At 38.3% G+C, this 24,100-nt stretch overlaps 1 protein-coding gene across 4 annotated transcripts in view; it reads left to right on the top strand.

The window, feature by feature from the left end:
• shf (Src homology 2 domain containing F) overlaps nucleotides 1-24,100 on the top strand; it is a 104,093-nt gene that overhangs the window by 53,406 nt on the left and 26,587 nt on the right. For 3 of the 4 annotated variants that reach the window (XM_032560325.1, XM_032560324.1, XM_032560327.1), the window contains exon 3: nucleotides 17,375-17,593. In XM_032560325.1, the coding sequence (XP_032416216.1) occupies nucleotides 17,375-17,593 (219 nt within the window). Of the gene's footprint in view, nucleotides 1-17,374; nucleotides 17,594-18,376; nucleotides 18,479-24,100 lie in introns of all 4 variants that reach the window. The other variant, XM_032560326.1, reaches the window with a different exon arrangement.

The following is a 24,100-nucleotide window of genomic DNA, read 5'->3' as shown; positions in this document are numbered from 1 at the left end:
TACAGGTCAGACTGCAATCAAGCATGGCTTGGTTTGTGAAATGAATTATATCCTTCTGTAGCATTTGATTAATCACAGTAATTTGCTAGGACATATGGCCAGGTAGGGTCGGATATATTTTAACTTGATAAAATGATTATTTCAGAACTCCATTTTGCATTCATTCAGGTTCAAATTTATTTCATCTGAAAAATTTGAATGTCACAAAACAAAAACCAGTGAGTAGGCAAATACTTATTCAGAGCACATTGTCCACATAAACAGCACAATAGACACTGAAGATGTGATCCAAACTCATAAATCATAAATCTCTCACCATGTCCTACGATGTTGGAAATTTGCTCCCACCACTTCTTCATCTGCCTAATTCTCTCTCTCCCCCTCAGAGACTTACTCAACATGTTTTATTCATCAGGGGAAAACAGAGAGCTTGAGTTAGAATTACATTTGTCAGAGGTTAAGAGCACAACTGTGCATAGCGGAGAGATTATGACTGTTCGACATTCAGCCACCTCACAAGTGTGGAATCTGGTGTGTGTGTGCTCCCCGAAGAAAACTGATGAGCCGCAGTCAGGAGGGAGGCAGCAGGTGCAAGAATGTGTTAGCGGCTCTAAGCGGGATGGGGTTTGTCAGCCCACACTTGGCACACTGTAGGAAGGCAGAGGGGAGGGTGTATCGCTGCCCTGGTTTGACGTCTCTATGGGCGTGCATGTGGTTGTCAGTTCTCGGTATGCTCCTTCTGTGCTTCTATACATGTCCTTCAATGCCTATGTGTAACTACAGGTCTCATATTTGTGTGTAGGCCAGCTGACCTTTCTTTAATATGGACTTATGTAGGATGGTAGTCGCCCACACAGCTGGTGGAGGGGAAGAATCCAGAAGCTCCATGCCTGCTGGTTCTCTCAGCAGCTGAAAGCAAATATGCAACCTCATGAGGCCCTGACGTGGTATTAAGACCTCGGTAATAGATGGTTATAGCCTCCGTGGTGAAGATTTTAGTGTTTGTGTGTGCCCAAGTGGTTGAGTTTATAAATAATTATTGTGGAAAAACAGGCGGTGTGGTATTTCTTTTATATACTGTGACGTAGAAAAGGAGATGGCCTAAACGAACTTTGGCATTTCTTTATAAAACATGCTGTGCAGCTGTTTACAACCTTACGATCAGTTGCCCCCTTCTCTTGTCGCAGAAAGCGCCTCACTCTGCTTTACGGTCAGGCTCTTTTTGTTTTGCTTGCATCCTCATTTTGGCGAGGGGATTTTGGCGATGCAGCACACATTCCTGCTGAGGCTGGAGGATGCAGCCAAACCACAGGGAAGATGATTACACTCCTGAGGGAACCAGTAGATGAAGTAGCTGCTTGTTCTCTTCCTAAAAAGGCATCCTTACCTCTTTTAAAGCCTTGTTTCAAAAATACTCTAAAAATTGGAATTACCTTTACTTTCATCTCTATCTATAGCATAGCATAGTTAATACAATTTAGACAAGGAGTCCTTTATGTTTCTTTGCTCTGCCAGTAGCATGAAGCACAGCTTGGCACTCTTGTCAACCTTTTTCCACAATGGCAGTTGTTCCTTATTGGATCCGGGAAGCAGATGAGGCATAAATTACTCACTCAGCATCATCCGGTTTTATTTGGATGAGTGTTTCTGGTTTTTTTACAGGATCAGGATGTTTTTTGGGTGAAATCGGACTATAAAACTCAGCTGCTGGCTGATGGACATTTGACAGAGATTCCTGGGCAACTAGTGGGGCTTCTGTTGTTGCTGGCAAAATTGGTGAGGAAGCTCCTGTCACATGCTACAACCACATATCTGGGGTTCAGCCAGGTATCGTAAACTCAAGCATGTGGCTTGGCACAACAGACACGGACTATCATTATAGAGCTCTGACTGGTTATAAAGGTGGATGAGGCAATTAATGGTTTCCCTTTTATGACACTTTTATAGTCTGTTTAGATATCTATACCTTAATTACCATCCATCCATCCATCCATCCATCCATCCATCCATCCATCCATCTTCTTCCGCTTATCCGAGGTCGGGTCGCGGGGGTAGCAGCTTCTGAAGCTGCTACCTTAATTACAATATTTTTTATTTTACTGTAGTTTTCATACACTGATCAGGCATAACATTATGACCATCTCATATTTTTTTGCCAGTACATCCCTGATCCAACCAGCTACAATAGTTTTGTCTGTTTGATCCAACCACATGAGCCAACCCTCACTCTGTAACTGCACAAGTGAACCTTGGTCACCAATGTTCAGAACTCTTTTTTTCTTACACCACTTGTCATAGATGCTGACTAGGACCACATGATATTTGAACATGCTATTATCACATTACTGACAGGCTATTGTAATATTATTGTTGAATCTGCAATGCTTTAAGAAATAAAAAACAATCTTGCTTTTAATCATTTACATTTTTGTAATCATAAAGTCTTAAATATGTCCATATTTTTTGTGCTAGGTGTTAGTCATACACCTGATACTACTTTTTTGACAAATGTGCTACCAATGATCATTCTGTGTGTTGTATGTCTGACTATGAAATTACAATGTTGCTGTGCAGCATATTATTCTAATGCATTGCCACCTATTAATTCTTTATAACAAATTCACCTGTTTAGTCTGCTTGTGAAAGTGGCCTATTATTCTTTTTTTTTACTAATTTAGTTACAAACATGAATGTATAGTTATTTCTTAATCATTTAGATCTTAAATTCAAATCATAATAGTTTTGAGTAGTGTTGAAACATGGAGAAATTATGTAATACATTCCACCCTCAGTGATTCACTTCTCTTGTTGTGGTCATCATTTCATAACTAAAATTTATAAACAGAAACCGAAAGGACTGTGTATCCAACATATATAATCAGTGAGACTACTTTAATTTATCTGTGCTCTCTTTTGCAAATTGGTGTAAGACTATAAAACAAATTTGAGTTGTAACAAAGGAAGTTTGTTACAACTCAAACTTTCGTCTGTTATGCCAAACGAAAGAGACCCCTGAGATGTCTGAGCACAAAGCAATTGTACAGACAAATAGCTAACACAACGCTGAAATGAGATTTTGTTTCAGTTGCACCACATTCCCTGCAGGTATCTCACCAATGCAGCCATCAAAATTAGACATGCGAATTTCAGTGTCTTTTTTTGCTGTGCTGCAGAACAGCAGCACTTCTCCAGCCTAATGTCAGAGGAGTAATCCGGAAATCTGTTAACTTACACCTACACAATGTTACTCAAGAGCCCATAAACCGGTCCCACTCCAGCAGTTTATGAACTACAGTGTATATATGAGTGGCAGTCATTGCTCATTAGTGGGAGAACTAGCTTAGTCAAGATTTACATTACAACTTTTGTCTTTACAAGCTCTCATTTTCTACCATTTGCCCTTAGGGCTAATTTGCGTTCAGTGTTATCAGGAATTTCTTTTGTTTCTTTCATTCATTATGAACATAAGCTTGATTTCTTAAGGGAAGCTTTAAGTAAGTGTAAACAAAACAAATCTGAGTAAAATATGAATATGATGTTGCTTAGATTGATGCTTAGCTGATGTCTGAGTTTTGTTTTGCACTTTGGTTGTACTTATCGTTTGACTTTCCTTCACAAACTTGATCTCAAGCGGCCAAACAACATAAATTGACAATATTATAAAAATGAATTCTTGTCATTTCAGTGGAAATAACATCCTCTGGGTTCCTTGTTTCTCTTCCTTTTTATTAGTTAGCTGTCGTATTGTCTTGTTTACTCCTCAGGGGCAGGTGCTCAGCACTATTGATGTGCAAGCTCGCCCCATGAATTTTAAAGCCCTTTGATTAACAGTAAGCCATGTGGGAGCTAATGAAATTTTAAAAAATGCATCCCTCAAAAAAATTATGCATCATTCCACACAGCTTCGTCAAATATTGACCCAAAAACCAGTGTGGGATTTAGAATTTTGATTTCGATGTGGCGTGACATGAACAGCAAATAAGTTATGAAAGAAATAAAATTTCAAGTCTTAAAGAATGACATAACACAATATCACTGACAAAAATGTTTAATAAAAAATGTAATTCACATGAGATCCATCTCTGCTTCAGTGATTATGACAGGTTTTTTACAGCTAATGAACAAATCAGTTAGAAAGCATTTCTATTAGTGACCAAATGAAACTCATAAGACTTTTTACAGTGCTTTATTTATTAAGAAAATAACTTTACCTGACAGGAAGCATTAGATTGCATTAGATGTAGTGTTCTTGGATTAATTCAATTTAGTCTTTGTAACTTACCTTGTAGTCCGTCAGGACAACCTCACCGTTTACCATCTTCATGTATCTCAGAGGTGAAGAATTTCCAGCTTCTTTTATGTTCTTTATCTCGTATGTCCCCTCAGAGCCTTAGTGATTTGGTAGAAAATAATGCAAACAAGCCTCTGCTTGTGCTGCTTGTGCTGCAGTACTATGTTCATTCCTGTTATCTGTGGTGCATAAAGATGGACCATACCCTAACTATGTTTAGACATACAAAAAGTTTAAATGGCAACATATGGACTTACATAAATCCATTCCGTTATGTGAACAGATAAAATATATCTGTTCACATAATTCAAATTATTCAATAATAATTTGAATTATTGTGACTTACGGCTAGTAAAAACCAACAATTTAGTTGCTCAAAAATGTTTATAACACCAGATCAATAAAAGAAAGGATTTTCATATTTAAAAAAAGTACACCCATGTTTTGTACAACATACAATCTCAATACTTGGTTGCAGCTCCTTATTTAGTATGTTACATCAGTGTTTCCCAACTCTGGCCCTCAAGGCACACTGTCATACATGTTTTAGAAAGGTTTCCCTGCTTTAATGTGCCTGATTCAACTGATTGCAGTCGAACAAATGCCTGTTAATCAGTCATCAATTGAAATCAGCTGGACTGAAGCAAGGAAATAGTGTGTCCAAATATGTGCTTTACATATTTGGAGTGTGGCATGCTTAAAAGACAATCAGTCCACAATTGCTAATAAGCTTTGCCTCAATATCCTCTAAAAGTTACATTTGGGCAACTTTTTCACACAGTTTTTCCTCCCATTGAACGTTCCGTTAAAATATTTGAATACAGAAATCGGTGAAGAGCCAGTTTTTTAGCAAGGCTCCATTGTAACTTACAAGTTTCCTGGACAACTTTACAACCATGGCTCTAAAGTCAGGATTGAAACATACAATTTATGTATTAAAAATCTTTTTTAAATATTTAAAGAAGCAGAATTTATAGTTTTCATTAGCTGTAAGCCACATTAATATAAAAGAAAAAAAAACTTTAAATGTACCACTGTGTGTAATGAATCTACATAGTATATCGGTATTACTTTTTTTTTTTTTTTAAGTTATTTTAATTTATTGAGATACATCTGCATATCTGTTCTAACTTTTCAGTTTCAGCTGCATTAATTTTCACTGCACATGCAAACTGAGATCCAAGTCTTCTTCTTTATAAAGAACTGCCCATTTCATTCATGCAAAGTAAAATGGCTAGAATCCTTTTTTGGTGTGCAGCATTACAGCCACATTAAATTTTCTGTGCCTGCAGTCCATCTGCCCCGTCACTCTGAATCAGGCTGGCCCGAGCTGAAAGGTCTGACTGGAGTTTATCAGAAGTTTCTCTCTGGGCTATCTGACAGCTGATGTAATAGAAACTGAAGAGAGCAGAAAACAACATGGCAACACACACCAGTTGGGTTTGGGGGATTCCTGTGCAGCTCACTTTGTACAGGTGCACACAGACAGGGATCAGAGACGGCAGACTTTGTTTAGACAGAGAGGTCATTGGGTGAAGTGTATCATTTTAATCCTTCTCTAACTAAGACTTTCATGTTGAACTTCTGGTTCGAATAAAGCGTATGTATCCATTTTTATCACCACATTTAAAGACAGCACTAGCAAAGGTACTTAAAAAGCCCCCCAAATAAATTTTGTATTATTGAAGTAGCATAATCTCAAACTAAAAGCAATATAGAAAACTAACTTTTAATTTGAGTATATGTTTTTTGTCGGTAAGAAAGAAAGTCCCAAAACCACCAGTGGAAAATGTATTGTTGCTTCCAACAATTTCTTTATAATAAATTTAACCGAAACGTTTTTCAAGTCGTGCCAATTTTTTAGGTTTCTTAGAGTTCTAGAAACTTTTAACTAGTAACCAATGACTTTCAGTTGCCCTAGCAAAAAAATGTCTGAGGCTTTGCTTTAACCTTGTGAATGTTATAGGAGAACACAAAGTGCTTCTCCCTCTGGAAAGGGGTTTTGAACAAATCATTAATAGTAATTGCACCACCTGTAATTTTATGTAAAACACTATTTATTAACATTGGATTTTTCCCAACTGAATAAATGTCAGACATTTGGAGTTTCCCCAACTTGTTCAGTGTGAGATTAATATATTCACTAGTGATGCCAGCAAATGTAGCTCAGCACTGTATTTTAATTAATCTATGGTTGATTGCCATATCTCACAATTGTGTTAATCTATTTTGCGTTTTGCTAACATGGGAGTGACTTTAGGAAACATTAGGCATGAAAATCTAATAAAACCATCCCAGAAAATGGATTTGGAGCCACTTGTCTGGCTGTTTTTACCACGCTTTTTGTTGAGGCTCACAAATAATAGAATTATGTATGAAATCACAATCTGTATTAAGGTGAAGTTTGTTTTCCTGATTGTAGATCATTTGGCTAAATGGATATGAACCAGTCTATTCAGGTTATTTTGCATCAATTTCATAAAATTCTGGCAGTTGTGAATTTTAACTCCGAAGTTCTGATGAAGCTCATAAAACCTGTGAATGGTTGCGATGTAATGCCACCCTTTTGCAAGCTTTCCTCCTCTCTGATCTCTCTTCAAGCTTCTTTTTGTTTAATTTTCTGGTTGTTGATGTTGTGTTTTATGTGTTTAAAAGCAGGGTGACCGGGATCAGATCACACTCAGTCATGTAAACACTGTTAGCAGCTTACTGGCATAATCCAGCTCGATGTTATTTACTCTCTCTATGTGTAATCATGCAGGGAGCGCTGACCAGGAGAAAGGATTCCTCTGAAGGTCAAAGCAACACACACAAGCAAAAGAACATGGTCATCGCTTGTGTAACTGTTTGCATTGCCAAAGCTTTACTGATGCACACTTCCCTGAGGACATGCCCGTTCTCTAGACTGGATGGGATGGTAATCAGGTCCCAGCGGTGCTTCAGCAAAAGTAGCCATCCAGGATAAAGGGAACAAATCAATACCAAGCATTCCCCTATCCTCCCCCCCTTTCAGCCTCAAGCTCCAAAGCATTTCTCTTTTTTTGACATTGAGAAGATTAAAGTTTCAGTATTTAACCAATTATAATTGTTTAACTACTTTTGCTGCATCTTTATTACAATGTGTAGTTGATATGACTCCTAATGAGCCTCAACCTTGATGTTGTAACAATATGCTTTGTTTTTTTAAGTGATATTGGTATGTGTTTGTAGTTCAGTCTTGCCTGACTATTAGTTAAAAATTAGGTCGTGCAGGGGCGTGCTGTGGTGGCGTAGTGGTTAGCGCGACCCGTATTTGGAGGCCTTGAGTCCTCGACACGGCCGTCGCGGGTTCGACTCCCGGACCCGACGACATTTGCCGCATGTCTTCCCCCCTCTCCTTCCCCGCTTCCTGTCAGCCTACTATCATATAAGGGACACTAGAGCCCACAAAAGACCCCCTGGAGGGGTAAAAAATAAAAATAAAAAAATTAGGTCGTGCAGAGTTCAGTTTGTTCAATGCTAGCACAAGACACGATGAATGCTATCGACCTTTGTTTCGAACCCAGTTTGTGTGTAAAATATGTGTGTTGCGTCCCAGCGTGCATCAGTCTGTGCTAATGAGAGACAGCTCAGCAAGACTAAAGCGACTGTCAGTTACGCTCAGCTCGCAAGTGGCACAACTTCATTTCCTTGATTTATTCAGTTGCAGTTTCTTTTCATTTTGGTCTGGCAAGAGATTAGCGGATTATCACATAAAAGACAAAATAAAGCATAAAGGGACTTAAGAGCTCATATTCTTTCTAGGAGATTTTTCTACCACTTAAAGTATTAGAATTAGCATTACAATCAAGATATCCCAGTTTTAAACAAACATGCTACATAACAGTAGTGGTAATGTAATACATACAAAAAATTAACTGGGGAAAAAACAAACTGGGGGACGCTCGCTACAAAACATAAACAGTCCAATAATTTTCAGTCCAATGTAATGTAGTTTGATGCATATTTTGAGTTTAGTTTTGAGGTGTGAAATATACTGAATTGCAATACTAATGTGTGCAAAGCAAGAGACATGAAAAAGATGATTTAGGAAGATGTGGGGTTGCAATTGATGATGTTATTGCAATATTAAGCAACAATGTTATCCTCTCCTGTCATCATGCAGCCCTAGACTGAATAATGCCAAATGCAGTTTGAAGATGCATAATAGGACATCTGGGTTTGTATGACAATAAGTGACTGTGTGATCAGCATAGAGAGGGGTGTATTGTATTATAAACATTCAGACCTAGATTACCAGCTAGTAATCAAGGTCTATTCTTAATAGAGAGCCTTGAAGAGTACTTATTCATCATTCATGTCAAGGCCACTAAATTATGCACTGCTTACATCCAGAAAGATCATTTAAAAACAACCCAAACTCAGCTTAAAAGGCCTGGTTCTGAAAGCCTCTGGCACAAGATGGCATGTTATTCTGATTCAGATATGCGACTCTTGTTGACATCTTTGGCAATTGCAGTTTGTTGTAAGGATTGTATATCAAAGTCCTATGAAGATGTCACACTTGGCATATACTAGAAGTTGACATGGTTACTTCCCACCAGCTGCTCCTGGCAACATCCAGTCAAAAATAAAAAAAGACTGTCTGTAACTCAGTAACTTGAGGTGAAATATGAATAAATGCAACCACTTCATCTACATCACCCTTGTTCAGCCCATGTCTTTATTTGAACACACTTGGCTTCCACTTTTCTTTGTTTCCTCATCTCATCCCAGCAGAGAAGAGTGGAGTGAGCAGTCTTGACATCCCCTGGGGGAATGTGAGCTGGTTGAAGGTTGAGGCAGGAAGAGGTGCAAGCGGGTCTTTGCTGACTGTTGCTGGAGGCCTATCACCATTAATGGGCTATTGACCCCCATTGGTGCCGAGGCATAAAGTGGCTATTCATCATAGGCATGTCCACGTGTCATCAGCCTCCTCTGCGACCACCCAACCAGATTAGGCATCATGACAACAGGCGCCCACTGAATCCAATGCTTTGCCTTTTTCTTTTACGCTCTGCCCGTTTCCTTTCTTCCTCTCTTGCACCCTGCTTATCTCCTCTTTTCTTCGCCTCTGCCTTCCGAAACCAATCACGTTGTAGGGTTCTCTTTACACTAGCTATACACAACCTGAACTCTGGGTGCACTCTCCTCTAATCCGCCGCCAGTCTTATCTCGGCGCTGGAACAATAGCGACAGAAGAGCGTGGCTCAGATTCGCAGCCTGCAGGAAAATCGCTCGGCTCTTGGAAGGCTCTGAGGCACTCCGAATCCAACAGCATCATTCAAGCAGCCTGTCACTGCCTCACATTGAGACATTCTCTGTGTGTGTCAAGCAAAGATGCCAGTTTCTTTGTGCCTGACTGTCATGCAAATGGAATTTTTACTGCTGCAGTGCAATTGAAGGGAACAACAAATAATTCATCATATGTGTTGATGCTGGTATAATGCTCGATATTGGTTTGTTCGTTGCAGAGCTGCGATAGCTTGCTGTGAGGGCGATTCCTGTGATTCATGTAGGGAGATGGGCATCTTTCCAATTCGCTGTACCAATTCATCTCCTATTAATGAGCTTTAACCTCAGTCCTAAGGAGGCGTAATTGCAGTTACGCTTTGCAAAGGATCAATGCCACCATCCATGCATCCACCCTGCAGTGAGAACGCATTTGCATAGTTGAGGCATTGCTAATGTCACACAATGAGGCAGGATCAAATCCGAGAGAGTTGCTTTATAGTGTTGCACCATCTCTCTTTGTAAACAGTAAATCCAGTTAATCCCTCATTACTGCCAGACTTTTTCAATTAGTAATCTTTTAAGAATGGCAGGGAAATGAAGTCTTTTGTTTCTTTGTTTGTCTTTTATTTCTTGACCTCTTGCTGTCTCTCTTCAGCTTATTCTTATATGTCTTGATGCAAGCACCATGATTCTCTGGCAGGATCTGTCTGCCATAATCAACTCAACACCTTGGTCCAATCTTAAATATTCCCATTGCTGATGGGATGATTCCTGATGTTTATTCACTGATTTGTGTGGTGCCTTAATTTTTGGCGGGTAAAGTGTCTTGCAAATGTCTTCATATCTTTCAACATTTTTGGTCATTTTGTCACGTTACAACCACAAAGTTAAAAGATATTTGTGATAGACCAACACAATATAGTGTATAAGGATTAAGGATTTAGTTTTCAGTATTTTTAAATACACATTTAATAAGTGTGCAAAAGAGTTCCTACAAGTGTATTCATTTCCCTTAAGTCAGTTGTTTGTTTTCCAGCTTTGCAGACTTAAGGAGACTCCTATTTGTATGCCCATTCTTCTTGGTAAAATAGTTTAACCTCAGATCAGACAGACTGGATAACGAGCAAATCTAAACCTTTTTTTTTTTTTTGTCTCGACACAGATTCCTAATAATAACTTTGGACTGTGACTTAAAACATTCTGAATATACGTTGATGTGTACCATTACATTGTATCTTTGGCTGCATGCTTGGGGTCATTGACCAGTATCAGCTCTTTTACAGCTTGACGTTTTCTTCTGAAATTCCCCTGCATCTTTAAATGAGCTGTAACAAGCTTCTCTGTTTTTGAGCATTCAGGACTGTGTAACACCACAACCGTGATGATGTGCTTAGGATGATTTGCTGTGTTAGTTTTCTGTTGCACATTGTATTCTGTTCATAAAAAGTAAAAAGGATAAAAAGTAACTTATTGATTTTATCTCACCAGAGTGCAGTCATCTACAAAGCTTGGAGCAAACTGCAAACATGACTCTTTGGTATTTCTTTAATGATGGCTTTCTTCTTGGTACACTTTCATGTGGAGTGTATGACGAAGCTATCCTGTTGATAGTCTCCCTCCTGACTGGTTGATTTCTTTTTTTTTTCTTTTTTTTTTATCGCCCCGCAAGGGGTCTTTTTGTGGGCTCTAGTGTCCCTTTTTCAAAGTAGGCTGACAGGAAAGGGGGAAGGAGAGGGGGGAAGACATGCGGTAAACGTCGTCGGGTCCGGGAGTCGAACCCGCGACAGCCGCGTCGAGGCTACGTTTTGCCTAAATGTGGGTCGCACTAACCCCTCCACCACCACGGCACACCCCTGGTTGATTTCTTTTGTCTTTACTTTTAAGTAATCTATGTTGATTAGAATTCCCCATCTGTTTTCCATCAATCCCGCCAACTTCCTGTATCAGCCTCCTTGTTTATTTTTTCCTCTGTGGCAAGCTGATAACACCTGCCTGTTTCTTCTTCTCAAATTTTCTCCTCCCTTACTTTATGCACTCTGTCCTGGTTTCTTTTTTGATACGTCTCTGCCATCTCCCAAAGCTCTCTGCCTTCTCTCTCTCCGTCTCTGTTTGTTTGTCTGTCTGGTTGACTTCCGTCATCACACGCCTCTGTCTTGTTTTCTGCTTTCATTGTGTTGTCTCTTTAGGGTTGCGCCCTGAATCTATGTATGTGTCACTGTGTTGGTGAAGACAGTGTTCAGATTCTATTCCCTTCGGCCGTCTACTGAAACAAAATAGAAATCTAATACACATCAGTGCAGGCATTAAAATACTGTTTAGTCACATCTCTTAGTTGATAAAGGTGACCTGACTCTGTAGATCCTGCTGCAAGTTGTGTCACTCTGTATCATCAGCCCAGATGGCAGCACAGCCTACAGGAGAAACAGAAGGACATTTCTAGGAAGGCTTGAACCCAAAATAATGCAGGACCAAAAATATGTTTGTTTGTTTTTTCCTGGGCAAAACATAAAGAGAATTGGTTTGACTCTTTGCTTACAGCCTTCCTATAATGTACCTATGTACATATACTTACACACATGTGACAAACAGATGCTTCAGTGTGCAGCCACCGCAGGCATGGCATGCTGAGTCAAGACAAAGGAAGAGACGCTTTATTGCTGTTTTTGTTTGGACCACAGGAGGCTGACAAAGACATAGTAACCCACAAAAACACATCCTCCTTTAAAGATGGATAAATGAACTGTGTTTACAGAAAAAACCAACAGACTGGCTGCAGTATTTTAATGAGATAAATTATATCTAAATAAGCAAGTATTGATGTTAATTAATTCTTTTAAACTATGAGAGCAACATTTGAATGCAAACACTGTGGGACTTTATTGTATGAAAAGCTTGAGACAAGAGCATCTTTCAGCTTTATTCACCAAGCTGAATGACACTTTGCGGTAAGGCCGCCACGGGTCAAGAAGCAAGCACCTTTGCTTGTCATCCCACTCTCTGACACTCATTTGTGGACAACCGCTGATCAAGCAGAAAAAAAAAAGTCCATTCTTCCATCTCAAGATCAACTCTGTTCACTCAAAACTCCAGGAAAATCTCAATGCCATGTCGCTGCTGTTTCTTCACGGGCAGACGTTTTCACATAGATCCACATTCTAAGACTTATTTCTTTCACATTGACCATATTGTTTCAGCAGCAGACATACAACAGTTATGCATTTGAAGGCAATTGAATGACTACAGCAGAAACAGAAGGAGAGTGAATGAAGTCTAGCTTTTCTCTGTTTTTCCGTTAACCTCATTAATGTTTTACCTTCCTGAAAAGATAACATTTTCTAAAGAAAAACTCAGTGGGTGAAGCAGGAGGGAAAGTCCTTCAAAGTCTAAGTGATTTTTGCCCATTGTATTCCAGGTGTGTGAAGTCAATTACATTTAATCCTTTACCGCACGCAAGAGATGCCCTCAATCAAACCCAGATATTCCCCACGCCTCTGGAAGCCGGTTCTTTCCATTTCAGCGGGTGCAGATGGGCGGCAGTGAAGTCCAACAGCAGATAAACGCATTTCTCTTCACATGTCAGAAGCGTCGGACGTACAATCAAAGTGCATTTATCCAGTTGTTTTCCACTTTCTTGCAAATGCAATCAGTTTGTTAGAAAACAAGGACAATCGAGATTAGAGTGGTCTGGCCGATGAGGACCCCGAGGTCTGGTCGGCTCTTTGTGTGCAGCAGGATGCTGCTGCCAGGTTGGTTTCTGGTAATGTTGCTTGATTTAATCCAGACCTCCCTGCCTGTCCATGCTCTGCAGTTATAATAAACTCTGATCCCTCTTTCCTAAAAGGTAGAATGCCAGCTTCATCTAAAATATTATGAACTAAATCAGGATAACTACAGAAAAAATATAAACTTTATCTAAAGTTTAATTGCTTCTTAAAATACTTTAAGCAACAACCTGTTATTTTAAATAATGATTGACCCTGGTGTTTCTTATTCTCTCATAAGTGCATGTTATATATACAGTGCATGAGTGACAATAAGGAAATAAATCAGACTTGTCGTGCTGCTGTAAGCTATGAATAGAGGAGATGTGAAAGGTTATAAAAAGAGGGGAAATGCAGCATCTGGAAAGGAACTTCAGGACATCCGGGGAGAGGAAAGGTAGGAGGAGCAGCAAGGGAGAGGGCGTGGCTGCCTGACCTCTGATCCCCAACAGAGGATAGAAACCTAAGACAGAAGACAGACTGCAGCTGTGTTCCAACATGTAACCCCACAGTCATGTCAATCACCATAATTTCCCTGGACAGATGCGTCCCCGCCCAGGAGATAGACAGAAAATGACAGGAGGAGGGAAGGACTGGATGTAGAAGGGAAACGGGGTCAAGGGGGCGGCTATCTCCAAACAAAAACTTCTTGATTAGAGCCAGTTCTCTGCAGCAGTTCATCAAATCGTACATGACTATGGAGAAAGACTCGCTCTAGCAGTAATCACTCATCATATCAATAGTAAAACTTTTATTTTTTTCTGTTAGCTTCTTTTACTCTCTTCTAGAGATATCAGTTTTCTTGCAAGCGAAATAAAATCTAAAACTGATATAAGCAATATTTACTTTAGCCATTCAATTCAAAAACTGAAACTCAGTTATCTTATATGGATTCACTACACACATGCTTACTTTCATTTTCCTTTAAATATATAAATGTTCTGTTGTTGTTATTCTCCGTGGGAGTGTAAGCTATAATTGTGTTTTGCACTTGCAGGTGGCTATTATCAGGATCTGTATCAAAGCTTACTAAAGAAAACTTGAGTGGAAGGAAAGATATTGTTGGGAATTATTATATCATTTAGAGAAATGTGAAGCAAACTCCATTTAATAGTTTTAGGTAGATTTTCAAAGCAATGAACAACACCAGACTGTATTTCAAGACCTTCTACACTTTAGGAAACAGTAAAGAGGCACACAATTTAAGTTGTTTAAGGTACAGTGAGAGGCTTCCACAGTCAGTAAAAATTTTTGGAGCCATGTCATTTCCTGATGTTGATCCAAATTGTTTTATAAAGTTCAAAGTCAGTACAGGTTTCTACCAGAGCACTTCATGTTCCGCTTTGCGGACGAGCCCTATGGAGATCCTGGTTTTATTTTTCTGCAGGATTTGCCTGCTGACCGCACATCCAAAAGTATCAATAGCTGATATAATAATCCTAAATAAGTATTTTGCACAGCACATGGACATACTTTTCAGTAAGTGGATATTTCTACATTGGAAAATAAATGTTCTGGGTGTAATGGAACACTTAAATTTTCTCAGGAACTCAGCTTTGTTATCTCATTATTCATGATCGTCACAATTAGCAGAAATTAACACTTATTTCTTCACTCTGTAAAATGTCTGTGTTTCACCTTTTTAATTAAATTATGAAAATTACTTTTTCTCCCAATTTTTTATAGCTGTATTGTTACTGTTTACATCAAGGACTGCAGGTTTGTTTGGCTTACATTGTGCAACGAGCCCTGCCTCGTTCTGCCTCACCGCAGCCACCACCATCACCAGTAGTGGCTAGCTCCATTAGGCTCAACGCATTGCTCATTTTTCCGCAAGAGCTCCCTTGGGCTAAAAGGCAATTATGCAGTAGTGTGGCATAATATTTCATTCTTTTCACATTGCCTTGCGCTATGATTGTGCTGGTCTCTAACAGCTTCATGTGGCCTTGGAGGAAGGGTGCCGCCTCCTAACAACTTTATGTGAGTAGAGGAAGACTAGAGAGGGAAGTGGGGGGGCTCTCAAGGGCACGAGGCTTCATTAGCAGTCAGGTCTTTTTTACCTGCTTGCATGGAGAAGGAAAGGGGGTGGGCATGCGTCTTAGTTTTAGTTTGATGTGGTTAAGTAGATTTACAACGTGAATAAAAAAGGAAAGTATAGACTCAAGGTTGAATCATGATCTTGCTATTACTTTCATTATTTACACGAAAAAAGTTATATTTAGGTGTTTTTGAAAAGCAGCTTTCCCTCTTTGAGGTGTCTGAGATAAGCACATCTGCTGCATGAAAGTAAATATCTCAGACAGTTCAGCAGCCCACACATCCTTTCAGGGAACTGTATCTTTTTGATAATTTTACACATTTGCAGATTAAAAAAAGGACATTACAAGAGGGATAACTACAGAAAAGACAGAGATCTGGAAACTGATTCATGTTTTGAAAATCTAGGTTTAAAACATTATTGTCTGAAGATTACAAAAAAACGAAAAAGCCGTTATGTGCACGTTTTCGCACAACCCTCATGGTGGATAAAAATCTCCTCATGTTGACATAGCAGCTATTTTTGTGTCTATTTTTTCTCTTGCCCTCAAATTTCAGCTTCCCTCTAAATCTCTGATTTGGCACAAATTGATCCCTCTGAGAGGTTGCTCTGGAAAGTGCTGGGCCAAAATTAAAAATGTTTTTCATTTTCCAGTGGAGAGGTGGAATTATTATGAGACACATTTTGGCATTTTTTTTCTTTTGCTTGTACATAGCATGTTGCAGAGATTATTTTGCCTTAAACATTTTCACAGTTTTTCTCATAAAACCGCAAACTTCAATTGTTGGGTTTTTACATTTAAACACAGCAGTGTGCCATGCATTTGCATTTTAAACCAAATTAAATTACCTACGTTGAAATATTGCCCTCAGTATTTTTATTCTGTGTTCTTTTTTTATGTTTTATGTTCTATCTGTGTGGGTCTTGAACATAAATTTTTAAATCTTCCCTCAAATTCTTGTTTTAAACCTTGGATTATGATTGTATCCAAGTGTTCCCACTCCAGTTCATAGTGTACATTTAGTATTGTAGTCCTCCTAGAAGGCGAACTTTGTCCGCAGCTTCAAATCTTGTGAAGCCTGTACCACGTTTTCTTTTATGATTACCCTATATTTTGCTCCGTCTTTGCATTCCTACTTTTTTTTCAAAAAGCACCCCACAGCATGATGCTGCCAACATAATGTTTCAACAAGGGTAATAGTCAAATGTTCTACTTTTTTCATCTGACCAGATAACCTTCTTCTAAATATTTATTATAATTATTAGAATTATTCAGATCTTATAATCAGAACCCAAACCTGCTTCAAACTTCTCCACGCATATCTTCTTAAAGCAGCTGGTTTCACTGGAGTTTATTTAGGTATATGCTGACAGAGGTAGGATAAAATGTTTAAAGTTTACTGTTTGAGAATTGCAGTAAAGAGTGGCATAATTTATTTCAAGACTTTCATAGACATCTCTACCTGGGGGTGGTAATAACACTGGAGGGAGCTGTATGTTTAGAGTATATTTAAGTGCACCTGAGAGCATTAGAACCTCCTGCAATAGATATTGCAATAACTGGAAAAGCTATGTTATGTTTTGGCTGTAGTTTGACTAACAAGAAGATATTGTCACATTGAGTTATTTTAGCATAATTATTTATTTAACTTTTTTTATGTCTGATTTTTAACCATTCTATAGCAAGTAAAAAAAAAACAGCTGAAAAGCAATAAACAAAACAAAATTTAAAAGGAAAAAGGAACATTAGATGAACAATTTTTAGATACCTGTCAATGGCAAGAACACCAAGTGTTGACTGAAAAAAAGTGCAAGTGAAACCATAAGCTTATTTTACTGTCACTTTTTTATACATACAGCATATTTTTGTTTGGTTCTGAAGCAGCTTGCTCATTGTCACTTTGTCCTCTTCCGTTCATTCATCTTTCTTATTTGGAGTTATAGTATATGCATTGAAACTTGCTACCTTTATCTTGAAACTTTTTTAAAGGAAACTTCTCAGTAATGATGGATCTTTTCTTCTGACTGCAGAGATCAGATCTGGCAGTCGAGGCTCTAAGGATGGATCTGTCAGGCAGCTGCCCCTTTATGACACGCCATATGAGCCAACGGAAAACGGCGGCGACTCCGACCCCGAGCGCGTACGCTGCCCCAGGGAGAGCCGACTCCCCCAGGATGACGAGCGGCCCCCGGAAGAGTACGACCAACCGTGGGAGTGGAAGAAGGAGAGGATTTCCAAAGCCTTTGCAGGTATAAGCCTGAACTTTACTGTTCCCAGTCATGGTGAATATTAAACAGTAGGTGCAGTTGAAACTGGCTGTGGTGTACTTCTGTGAATAGAGGGATGCATGTGCTCCTTTGGTTCTAACTTAAACTTCAGCTCAGTTCTAAATTCTGTTCTGTTTCTTGAGCAATGTTGCTTTTCCTTTCTGAGCTTAAGACTGTACCTCGTACATTTAATCTCTGTTTAGTTTTGCAGACTTTTCTTTATAGATATGTCAAATGTATGACTCATTAATTCTCTTTTGCTTTACTAACTTGACTTTTGCTTTTCTAGCTCCAACCAATTTTGTGATGGGCTTCTACCAGGTTTTGATGGTTCTGATGGTGCTGCTGCTGCTTTAGCCTTTTAGTTTATACTTCTTTTATGTTTTTTTTTCTTTCCTGCTAGATTCATTTTGCAGGTGTCCGGGCTAATGTTTGCTGTTTTGATCCATCGCCTTCCATTTCAAAATGAGTTGATACCTAAGCTGCTCAGGGAGGGGGCTGGTCGGTTTGCAGATGCATGTAGGTGCAGGTAGTGACTGTAGCCTGAGAGCTTGAGCATGGCTAACACAGCCATAACATCAAACAGGGCTGTTCCTTTAAAGACTGTGCCTTTGGAAGACATACTATATATACATATATATACTTCAAATTACAAAAAACTATTGAACTCGAGTGAGAGAAAAAAATCTGCTACCGTGAATATTTTTCTATCACCCATTTTCTCTTTATACGTATTTTTTTTTTCTTTTTTTTATTCTTGAACAGCTCTGCTTTGTTATGACTGCATTAGCTACGAGGGCTCTGTAAGTGGAACTGGATCAGATCCCCCTGGAAGAAAGGACTCCACTTCTTCTAAATCCCTCACAGGTACCACTGGAAATGGACTGAGAAGTGTCTTTCTTTCTGTTTATAAAGTATGCTCTTTTTAGACACTAATGCCTTGGGGATCCTTAAGGTCTTACTAGGATTGCTGTTAAGTCTGCCCACCAAAAGCCTTCTTTGTAGAAGGTTAATTAGTCGAGTTTTCATCCCTATTTGGGTCTAAAGTGCCATTTTATCAAAATCGACCCACAATAATCAATGATGTAAAATGTGGCCTAATTCGAATGACATTATCAGGATGCTGCATGGGGTTTGAAGTGGACTCAAAAAGGCAAATGGTTGGAAAAAATCCTTCAAATTAGCCCTTTATAGACACAAGTGTAGCGAGTGCAATTAACATTTGCTGGTGCTCAGAAGAAGAGGTGGTGGGGTGATGGGTGTTCAGGCTGAAACTCTTCTGCAGCTACAAGAGCGCAGCTGAAAGAAAACAATAAACACTGCATTAGAGAAACACTGACATGCTCTACGGCCCTTTAACTGTAGCACTGCAGGTACAGAAAACGTGGCATATTGTTTCCTTTCTACAGCTGACTGGCTGCACAAGCTCATAATGATAATTCAGAATACACAGAAACAACATGTATCCATTCTGGCTGTTATGTCTAAAGATACCACAAAAAACACACACTTTTAACATCTTTTAAAATGTAATTTACAAATAGAAAAAAACTATTCTAATTTGTTAAATTGTTGTGTCAAGCAGTTTAGTTTAAAAATAACTGGATTGTAATGCGATGTAATGCGAAAATTATTCGTTAAATTTATATTTCAGACTTGGAAGTGTTTGAAGACACTGACGTGACTTAATCATTAATCAAGAAATACTTTATTTTGGCAACTACTAATTACTTAAACACTCTCTTCAAGAATATGCAAATTAGCTGTAGTGTATTTGTAATTTTCCATCATTGTGCTCAAGTCATTCACTGCTTGAAAGATTGGGTGACATACTTACCATGCATCACAACAAACCATATTTATTATTAAAACCAAATCCTTCAGACATTCTCACTTGCACCTGGTCAGGGTGGCTCAATGAGCCTGCATGTGTCGTCAGTATTTCCATATTTGCAACATAATTCTGAAATAATTTCTCTTCATCATGTTTAACATCATGTTTTCAAGGTTAATTAGACCAGGAAGAAGTTATAAAAGCCTTTCTGGAGGGGTGTACTTTTCTTTCTCATCCCCTAATGATCAGGAAAACATGTACGGAAATTCTATGGACAATATCTTTTTGTCCATAGAAAAAAACATAAAAAACATACTGTCACTATGTCATAATATGTTTGAATTCTACTTAAGTTTGATAAACAAGCTAGAATGAAATGGTCAAAATAAGACAGGTTGAAGATTAGGAGAAACAAGTGTTTAAAATACAAACTTGTTTTTCAAAAAATGTCTCCACTTTGAGGTTTCACCTATTGTTGGACATTTGCTTAGTTGGGAACACTTATTGTCATATTTCTGGTTTCAGGTATATGTCAGACTTCAAAAATGATATGTTTAAAATTGGAAAATTTATAGGACGTGCAACTGTGTTAGACATTCAGACCCTAACACCAGATTTTGTTATATATTTGGTTTTGTATATTTTGCAGTACAGAAAAACGATGTTTAAATTTGGCATGGCCACATCATTTCATGGAGAATTATTCAAAAATACTGATAATAATTTTTGATTGTGAAATAGTGATTAAGCAATAATAAATTTTGCATCAGATTATTGGTACATGTATGACTATTTAGTTTCAAAGAAACCGGTAACAATAGCAATAAACTTTCCTTTGGCTCTTCCAGCTTGGACCCCTAAATAGAGATGTTACCTCTGATAACTGTCTAAAATCACTGAGATAGTTCACTGACAATTTACTTGGTAACCATAAGACCAATAGAAGGGTGGTGTTTTAATATGCATCTACTTTTAGTGTGTGTAGTCTCATGTGACAATAGGGAGCTTGCAAAGTCATGAATCTCATTTGAAGAGGAAGAAGAATAGGCTGAGGGGAGTGTTTATCACATGATGAGAGTACCAGTCTGTAACAGCAACATTACATAAAGATCTTATCACTTGTGAACCGTCTCAGCCCGAAAACACAGCAAAACATCATAATATTTTGAAAAATCTTAGTTGGTTTGAAGATTTTAGAAAACAGATGACAAAAGATTTTCTTATTTTCCTGTAAGTAGTTCTGACCTGAAAAAATTGCCATGTAACCATCTATTCGTTTGTCATACTCCAAAGTTTTGCTTAACTTTTGTTTGCTTCTTTGATGTCCTCACATTGCTCTGTTTCTGCCTGAGATTAAAAGTTAATCCCTTACCTTCTCCCCCTCAATATTTTTCTGTCAAGCAGTACTCAGACGAGATTGTTTAGGGTTCTGTTCACCAACACATTCCTGTTTCAGCTCTCCCCTTAGAAACAGTACCCCCTCTTTTGATGATGATTTATTTAGTTCCTCTGGAATTTCAGATGGTTGGCTTGGAATGAAAGACATTGGTAGTTAAGTTGTGTCTTTAAAGAGGAATGCAGGTCTGCTTTGATCATTGCACTGGTTCATACAGAGGTCCTGCAGTCAGACAAAAAAGAAAATGAGTTTGAAAAACGGACAGGTAACTTAGACACAAGCTTTGCCAAACAAACTTGTTTGCTTTCTCAGGTGTCAGCATAGACCAGCCTTGGATCTAGACATCAAGAGGCTTACCCAAACACTCCTAACTTTTGAGGTATAAGCTGGTGTGTGTCTGATCTCTGCAACCTTCCTAACTTTTAACATCATAGTCTTCTGACACTTGCATTTTCATTTCAGGGATCTGAAATAATACAGGTATAGACATTTCTAGGCTGTGCCATTCTTTCAACTGGTTTCTGTTAGTAGAAGTGCACATAAACCCTTCAAGTTTTACATACATATGATGTAATCTAGCTTAGATGTACTATATTAAAATGACAGGTCCTATGGCAGAAATATCAGTGCATCAAAAGTCAGGAAGAATTTTCAAAAAAATGCCAGAGAAATTCTTTCCAATAACAACTTTGCTTTGCTCTTTAGAGGAAAGCATTGAAGTATTTAACCCATCTTTGCTTAATTTGCAGAAAGCCACATACTATTGCTCTTACAACTCCATAATTGTTAGGTACTTGCACTTACTTGCCTCAACATTGGGACTTAATCAATGCCAAAAAAATATTGGATTAAAGAAAAGTATGGCAGTCTTCAACATGGTTTATTTTCATGATTTTTATGCATTTTTTCTCTCCAATTTGGTGGCAAAAAAGTTATATTTTTTAGGTTGATATGCAGAGATTACTTGAACTGTGACAGATCTCAGATGCATCAGTGCATCAATCACTTTATAACTGTTTGGGAGCTTGATTGGAGTTGGGTAGTGCAATGCCCATTATCATTTCTTGAGTAGGATGGCCACTGCCGCTGTGATTAGACGTCCTCCAGATCACTAGAGCCATCTTCCACTGATTTTTATCTGGTTCCTGGTGACCCTTTTTTTTTTTATTTCCTGGTCTTTTGGTTTTCATAGAAATATTTTTATATTTTGTGCACTGTATACTATTAGACATTTTTGGAGGGGCTTTTGTAACTAGAAGTTTTCAACAATGATTAAAACAATAACATCCTGACTATACTTTATGCTAAAGGTTCACCGATGAGTATTTGGTGGTCAGTACCCAATCTCAAAATTAAATCAATTATTATTATTTTAGAGTAAAGACAAAATTATTAGTGTCTTAGTTATTAGTAATATTAGCTAGTCTTATAAAAACAGCAGTACCCATGGTTATTTTTAATATTTCCAAATCCAGCATAGTCCATGACAAAGATTTAAAACTCACTCAAGACCACCTTTCCTCTGAATGGTCTAGAGGCACATCTCGACTCGACCTTAAAAATATCTTCTTTTTAAACAACTACTTATATCGTATTTTATTTTAAACCTTTACTGAGTGGTAGCAAACTTTCAATCTTCTTTGCAAAGTAGAAGGTTCCACATCAACAGTGTGGTTGTCAGTGTGACTTTGCAATCCTCTTAGAAGAAAAAAGAAGGTATTGCTTTATTGCTGAGGTTAATAGGTTTGATTTGTTTACGTGCTTTATAATCGGCAACTCTTGTTCTGTTCCCCACTTATCTCCACTACATTGAAGTTGTAGTGTCTGCAGCAGTTGGGTGAAAACATTATCGGGTTGCAGTATAGTGTCTAATTCAAGCATTTCTGTTGGCAGATGGCCCGTTTCAAGTCAAGTCTAGCTATAGCTTTATGTACTTTTATGGAGCTGGAAGGGAAACTTTCCTTAGTAATATGTCTGTTGTTGGTGAAGCCATTCATGACTTTACTCTGTCAGTGATTAATGTTCAGCCCTCTTGTTTCAGACGCGTGCGAACATTTACAGTTTATATGTTAATAAATTTGATGAAAACAAAAGCTTCTTTGAAAAAATAGTGGTGATTAATCAACATTTGCAGCCTTAAAATCACTTTTGAAGTTGGGTGTGAAACAACAAACCCCTACTTACAGGCTGCCTCTATGGTATAACACAGTAGCACAATCACTTTCAGAGACTATTTATCTTTATCAGCAGTAGAAGAAGAGAAGCAGAATAATGCGCCATGCGGCAGCCCTTCTTTCACACCTTTCACTCGCATACTCGCCTCTTCACGACACTTGGTCTGCTGTTATTATTCACTACTGGACTATCTCCTGACAGGTATGCAATGGAATGTAAATTTCCTGCCTTGTTAGGGTGTTGGGAGGTGTGTACTTGGAGTTTGGTTAATCACTCATCCTCACTCTTCTGCCTCTGAAAACACGCACTCGCCACAACCCCTTCCTGCCTTCCTCCTGGCAGCTCAGAGGGTGATGGATGAGTCTGGAGGTGAAGTGTATGGATACCCAGCAGAATTTCACCATCTACACTAATGCTCCAAACTTTGGTATCACAATAAAATCCCAGAAGAAAACTAATATATGTTGTTTAAAAAAAACCAATCCATTTTACAGTCAGCAAAAATTTATTTACTAACCTTTTCAATGGAATAAATTGCAAAAATAGAATAAAATCTCATTCAATTCCTCAGAGAGCTTCACAAATTGGCTCTAGTGAAGAGTGGGAGGTTCTGATGCCCATCTGTCTAAGAGGACAAATATCTGAAAGTGTGTAAACAATGACTCAGTGGTCCTCAACTGGCAGCTGCACTAAATTTGATCTGCCAAACTGGGGTTGCACTGATCCATTTTTTTCACATCCAAAACCGAAATAGATATCTGAGGTTTAGAAATGACCGATCCAAAAGGAAAGAAATAGTGATGAATTAACTTTAGTGTTTCTTTTTTAAACACAGAAATAAATGTATGGAATTATAAATGTATTTCATAACACTGCACCAGTACAGTACACTTAAATACAACAGTAGCTTCACAATCTTGGTCAAACATGTAAAATCAACATAATTTTAATTTATCCATTTAATGCAATTAGGATCATAACAGCTAATGCAAAATAAATAATAAAGAAATTGAAACTGACAAACATAATAGGTTGGCTACCTTGGTCAAACATGTAAAATACAAACTGCATCAAATCTTCTTTC

This window comes from Xiphophorus hellerii, chromosome 4, assembly GCF_003331165.1.
Source record: "Xiphophorus hellerii strain 12219 chromosome 4, Xiphophorus_hellerii-4.1, whole genome shotgun sequence".
Lineage (NCBI taxonomy): Eukaryota > Metazoa > Chordata > Actinopteri > Cyprinodontiformes > Poeciliidae > Xiphophorus > Xiphophorus hellerii.
This window is presented reverse-complemented; position numbering and strand designations above follow the sequence as displayed.